This window comes from Trachymyrmex cornetzi, unplaced genomic scaffold (assembly GCF_001594075.2).
Source record: "Trachymyrmex cornetzi isolate Tcor2-1 unplaced genomic scaffold, Tcor1.1 scaffold380, whole genome shotgun sequence".
Taxonomy (NCBI): Eukaryota; Metazoa; Arthropoda; class Insecta; order Hymenoptera; family Formicidae; genus Trachymyrmex; species Trachymyrmex cornetzi.
Window position 1 is genome coordinate 543,507 of NW_017298535.1, and position 6,772 is coordinate 550,278.

Genomic DNA, 6,772 nt, shown 5'->3' on the forward strand with positions numbered 1-6,772 from the left:
TATCTCACTTATCTTCATTTTAATTCCAGATTATTTCTTATCTCTTGTTCTACATCTTAACTATATCATTATATAGTATATATTATACGTTTTAAAGAATATATATAATTATTATAGATAATAATAAGGTCCTAAATTGATTGACCTATATTTACTACGTTAATAGTCAACAGATCTAAAATTTTATTTTATGGGTCTTCTACAATAAGCCATTAGTCATAAATCAGAAGTCAGAAACTAAAAATTGACCAATCACAGTCGTCAGTTTTTAACTTTTGACTTCTGATTTATGATTATAAATGGTTTATTGTAGAAGGCCCATTACAGTTGCATATTTTTTCCTCTTTGACTTTATAACTTGTTCCTGAGTAATACTAATCAGAATTTTAAACGCGAGAATAGATATCACTATCAAGAATGAACATTCATCATGCACGCGTTCGACGATTGCGTGTAATTGTTTTTCCGATTGGCGGGATAAAAAATCTCAAGTGTAGGCAGGAATTATCGCTCTCAATTTGAAACGAGCTTCGTAAGTTAGTGCTGTATGCATGTCATAATCGTATAAATGAAACTGATTAGTACGAGTAATATGATGTGATATCGGTCGAAGTATTTATTTCTGAGCAAGGCTACAGCATAAATATATGCTGATAAACCACTTAATAAAATTGCGCGGGAAAAAGATAAAAGAATAGAAGATGCACTTTTGATAAACATCCACAGGGCGAATTCGTCACAGCGATACAACGTACGAGTTATTCCCGCAAGTAAATATTTCAGCGCGATGAAGAATGATTGATCGATCGCCGGCGCGACGTTGAAGGCGCGATTGCAATTGGTGTGAATTAGGAGCATAAAAGAGAGAGGGAAAGAGATCGATGATGGAGGGAAGAGAACAGAGTAGAATGGAATTTGGTTTGTTTATTTACAGGTCTGTCCTCTAAGGAAAAAAAAGTATTTTTTTTTAGTGTTGTTTCACACATGCATGCTGTAGTGAAAAATGACAATACAAAAAGTACAGAGAAAATAAAAGAATGATGATACAAAAATTAATAAAATAAGCTGATAAAAGATAAGACAGAGAAAGAGAGAGAGAGAGAGAGAGAGAGAGAGAGAGGGGAGGATAGAGTGAAAGGGAGGGGATATATGACGTATTGTACGGGCCACGTCGCGTCGCGTCGCTCTGTTTCTGTGGCGCGAATGAGAGGCGCGAAGTCACGATTTGTCACGAAGGCGACTGCGTCCTATATGTGTGCACTGTGCAGTCAGTGCTGGTCGGTGCAGTGCCCGATGTGGTGCGACGCGTGCTGTACGTTTTTCGATGCGGCGAGCAAGATCGAGACCGAGTGAACGCAACGCGGTGGAGTTTCCGTTTACGCAGTAGCCCGCTCGTGGAGTCAGGCGGCATAAAGTGCCTTTTCTGTTATTAGAGTCTTCGCTAAAATGGTGAGTCTAAAATCCTGGTGTCCGCGATGCTAAAAGGCTAGAAATCGTTCCGAGATCTCCGAGACGGGGTGTGAATTGAACAATCTCTCATAGGTCAAATGACCCAATTGCTCAAAATGTTTAAATGTGATTTGTTAATTTTTCTCCGTCCAAGATCTCGGAGCCTAGCATCGTGGACATAAGGCTTAATAGTTATATTTTCCTTCTTTTTTTTCTCCCTTTCTCCTCTTATTTGTTGAAGAAAATTCATGGAACACGCCGTGCGTCTGTTATGCAAATAGGTGTATATACAAACAAAGTGTGATTATCATATTTCAGTTTCAGAGAGACGGAGTGAGACTCAGACAGCACACGTCGAAGAGAACATCGACTGAGTTACCTTACGAGAATAGAATTGCTTCGAGGAAACAAGATATACTGCCAAATGATACCCAGCACCTCCTCTTCGTTCTTACGTACTTTCTCTTCATGTCCTTCATTATAATCGTCTTAGAGAGGAATTTGCCCGATCCAATTACCATTGACACGGAAGGATTACATCCTGGAAAATTCGTTGCCGAGCGAGCTCGTTATCATATCGTGAACCTTACGTCGATTGGACCTCGTATCGCCGGCAGTTATGAGAACGAAATCCTAGCTGTAAAATATCTAACGACAACGATCAATAATGTGATGAGAACGGCGCACGAGAATCACAGGATCCTCCTTAACATTACAAAGCACAGCAGCGCGTTTCCACTTAAGTTTCTCGATGGCATGACTAATGTCTACAGAAATGTACAAAACGTTATTGTCAAAGTCGGACCTCACAGGCCTACAATGCATAGCTTGCTGCTTAATTGTCATTTTGATACGTTTTTAGAAAGCCCAGGTAACGAGCGTCTCCATGCACAATAGGCGACGTGTCCTCTCATCTGCACGAGTAATTGTTATTTATGTAAAAAAATAGGTGGTTCTGACGACGCCGCTGGTTGTGCTGTAATGCTAGAAACTTTACGGATAATAACTCAAAGCCCGAGAATATTGAAGCACAGCATTATATTTTTATTCAATGGGGCAGAGGAAAATTTATTGCAGGTATATAATTTAATATCTAATCTTGATGAGTTCTGATTATTGATTAGTTCTAAAGCCGTGATAACACGATCTTGCACACGATGTATTTGTAGGCATCTCATGGCTTCATAACGCAGCACCCTTGGGCAAAGGATGTACGAACATTCATAAATTTGGAGGCATGTGGCGCTGGTGGTCGTGAATTATTGTTTCAAGCTGGACCTCACAATCCTTGGATTCTTGAGGTACATTATCTCATTATTATTTTCTCTGCTATTTGTTAGCATTAAACTTAATTTTTTTATTATGGCACATTTGTCAGGTTTACGCCAAATCCGTACCATATCCTTATGCATCATCGTTAGCTCAGGAAATATTTGAGAGTGGTATAGTACCTGGTGATACAGACTTTCGGATATTTAGAGACTTTGGAAAAGTTTCAGGTAAAAAAGATTCGATTATAACACGACTGATAATTTATTGCTAGAAAAAATCTTTACTAGTATATTTAAAATTTTTATACAGGACTGGACTTTGCATGGTCAAAAAATGGCTATGTATACCATTCTAGATTTGATAATGTTGATCAAATACCGCTGGGAGCCTTACAACGAACCGGCGATAATATTCTTGCATTGACGCAAGGAATAATATTCGGAGATTATTTATCGGACATGGATGTGCAAGAGACACGGGGTAATCTCGTGTTCTTCGACTTCTTGGGCGCATTCGTTATTAGATGGCCACAGTACATTGCCAGTACAGTTAATATCGCCAGTATGATTATAGCTGGGTACTCTATCCATTTGAATATGCAGAGTGCACGTAGAAGTAAGAATATATAATTATTATTTAGATCCGGCTGCGCCAGTAGACCTCAAATCGGTTCTCGTTTTCTCGAACAAATCTGAGTAATACAATCGAATTCTGCGTTATCGGATACAGATATTAAAAAATGGATATACATGAGATATGTGCTGATGTGCGTTGGAGTGATCATGGCTTCGTGGTTGGCATCTATGTTTTCTTGTACATTAATCGGCCTGATCCTGACCAAGCTGGGAAAAGTGATGAGCTGGTACGCAAGACCGGCGTGGCTGTTTTTCTTGTATGTTTGTCCAACTGTTTTTATATCGATGATCATATTCCTGCAGATCGGATGGAGGCAGAAAAAAGTAAGTAATAATAGAAATAAGTTATGCTGCAATATATATTATATATATATATATATATATCTCGATTTTTAATTACGTGTCTGTTGAATGTCAAATATTATCGATAAAATTAGATTCAAGCAAAGTTTGCTTGAAGATTTATTGCAGCACATACAACTAATCCATGATTGTAGGAAGTTGGTTCTGCATGGATTTTGTATCATATGTACTATGACGCGTATTCCCTTATATGGATGTTGATTCTCTTCATATGCGTTTTATTTGGAATACGATCGGGCTTCATACCGCTTCACTGGGTTTTATTCCCATCACTTGGAAATATTGCGCGACACAATTTCTTCAGCAAATGGAGAGGTGAGGACACTCGAAACTCATTTGTATAAATCTTTTTTTTACATACTAACATTTTTTACATGTTAATCTTCTGTGTCAATTATTTTAAAAGTATTCTAATATTTGATTGAATGTACTTTTATGAATTTTGTAGACTGGAAATGGCTTTGTTACCAATTGGGATCGTTAAGTTTATCTTATATACAGTCATTTTATTTAGCGCTCGGTGCTCTCTATCTCTTCATCCCAATAATGGGACGGTCCGGTGGCAGTATTAATTCTGAAGTTGTAATAGCTAACATGCTGTCAATATTATTCTGCCAACTATTATGCTTCACGGTAAAATATTAATAGCTTTAATTTTATTCGCACAGTAATTTTGTATCTTTAATTTGTATAATCATCTCTTAATCTGTGTAAAATATAATAACTCACAATATTTTTCAGTTGCCAATAGTGCTTCTAATAAAGAATGCAGAACGAATTATAAGTGTGATTGTTGGAATTTTCTTAATTGCTATTGCTGTGTTAATTCTAACACCACTTGGATTCCCTTACAGTGGTGATCCGTTGTCGCCTGCTCCACAACGATTTATGATTGCGGTACAATTATCTTAACATTCCTGAAAATTCTTGTTTGATAGAAATAGTATAAGTTCATTGTATATATATATATATTATTCATTGTATCTTCGATTTACAGCATAGTCAACGTCAGTATTACAATGTAGATGGTAGTGATAGGTATTTTGGTACGGGATACTGGTTAGTGGATTTAGATATGAATAGTCCTCACAGTATAGAATCGATAGTACCTGAAATAGCTGCTGCGACGCCAACAGTCAAGGATTGCGAGAAGGAATTATATTGCGGTTTTCCATATTTAATGCCGGTCACAACTTTCTTGTGGTATATATCGGAATTAGTAGTACATTATTCGAATATAAAACTTGACACGAATTGAGAGGGCTATTTTATAGGAAAACTACCTGGATTCCGGGACCCGCTCCGCTCATAAGTATTCCTACAAATCTCGAGGTAATTTCGAAGACTACGAAACAGCATGTTGTTAATTTTACCTTTAACGTTACAGGTAAGATATTCAAAAATTTAAGTAATTTAAATTTCACATGTATGTCTTTTGATAAAATTAAAAAAAATTAAATATCTTCTGAATTGCTTAGGTCCTGACCACATAGGTATAATTTTGTCTCCATACAAAGGTGTTCATCTAGAAAAATGGTCTATACTTGACGGGAAACCATTGCAAGGTCCAAAGTGGAACAACAGAGAGACTTATTTTATTTATTACGCATGTGCCTCAGACTGCGTGCCATTTAAATTTTCTATTGAACTGAATGTAAGTTTGCAAGACAAATATGTGTTTTCCTTTGTTATATCGCGTTATGCCCATATCAGATTAGAGATGGAAATTGAGATTGATAATGAGATTCAATTTGATCAATCATCGGGCAAAGTTTATTAAAGCTTGATATAATTTTGTTTTTAATTGATTAATTTCAATCTCAATCTCAATTTCAATCTTTAATCAGATATGCGCTTTACTCTCGCAAAAAATTACAAAATTTTGTATTCAGGTATCTACAGAACAGAAAGGACCGTGCTTATCCATCGCATTAGCCGGACACTTCTTATATGGCGAACACCAAAAATCTTTGAGATTTAAAAAATTTCTGGCACAGTTTCCGTCGTGGACTGTCATCGCTCCCTGGACGGCATCGTATAAATCATGGGAATTGTAAGATGTAAAACAACTGAGAGGACAATTGATGCGGTAAACGTGACTAAAACAAAGCAATATTGTCCTATAGCGAATCGTCTCTCGCGAATTAACGAAGTAGCCCATTAAAATGGTACTATGCTTTTGGCGTACGATGAGATATGAAACCTAATGCCATGTAATATCATTTAATGCCATAACGATGTAATATCGTTTAAAAATACTTAGATTTAGCCTTTAAATACTTCCTAAGATATTACGACTTGAATATCGACAAACGTTAAATGCGATAGAGAATGGAACGGATAAAAACGTTACCATTCTGAGTTTATATATGAATTTTTTACTTGCATATATTATCATTAATAGAGACGATTTCGAACTAGTCTAAGACGTTGATTCGGATCTAAATCCTAATAAAAAGATCATATGTATAGTATATATATATATATATAGAGAGAGAGAGAGAGAGAGAGAGAGAGAAATAATATATTAAAATATATTACCTGGACGCTTTCTCAAAGGTGATAACTACGATTATTTTTCGTAGATGCATACGATAATATTGCATATCATAAGCTTTAGACTGATTCCATGCGTTATCTTTCGATTTGATAATTTTCACAAAGAAAACAAATCGCCCGATAAAGGAGAAATTTTATTAAAATTTAAAAACTCGAATTTTATTATGATATATAGAAACTCTGTGATTTCATGACGTACGCTCTCTTAGTACGCTTCAAATTTACTGATCAAAATATCAGTACTAGTTCAAATTATCATCTCACGCGAGATAACTAGATGAATAATCGCATAATTAGCGCGCACACATTAGTGTGTATTATTGAACACATTTTATAAAAATGACGCAAGTGCTGTCTAAGACGTTTGTAGACTATAATACGTGCTTTAATATTTTAGAGCTTGCATGAATGCAAAAAATTCACTATTTGGTCGCCTATCTACTGTTTGGTATAAAATACAGATTTAATGCTGTTATCCACGCCAAAATCTTTTC

The 6,772-nt window shown here is 36.0% G+C and overlaps 1 protein-coding gene across 1 annotated transcript; it reads left to right on the forward strand.

The window, feature by feature from the left end:
* The first annotated feature begins 1,170 nt into the window (after positions 1 to 1,170).
* LOC108763734 (endoplasmic reticulum metallopeptidase 1) lies at positions 1,171 to 5,886 on the forward strand. Its single transcript, XM_018511591.1, has 14 exons — positions 1,171 to 1,449; positions 1,768 to 2,320; positions 2,399 to 2,526; positions 2,619 to 2,750; positions 2,828 to 2,948; positions 3,031 to 3,336; positions 3,451 to 3,680; positions 3,854 to 4,034; positions 4,168 to 4,352; positions 4,461 to 4,616; positions 4,717 to 4,922; positions 4,994 to 5,106; positions 5,198 to 5,373; positions 5,612 to 5,886. Exons 1-14 carry the CDS (start codon positions 1,447 to 1,449, stop codon positions 5,774 to 5,776), a joined length of 2,655 nt encoding a protein of 884 aa, XP_018367093.1. The 5' UTR covers positions 1,171 to 1,446; the 3' UTR covers positions 5,777 to 5,886.
* Positions 5,887 to 6,772: the final 886 nt, after the last annotated feature.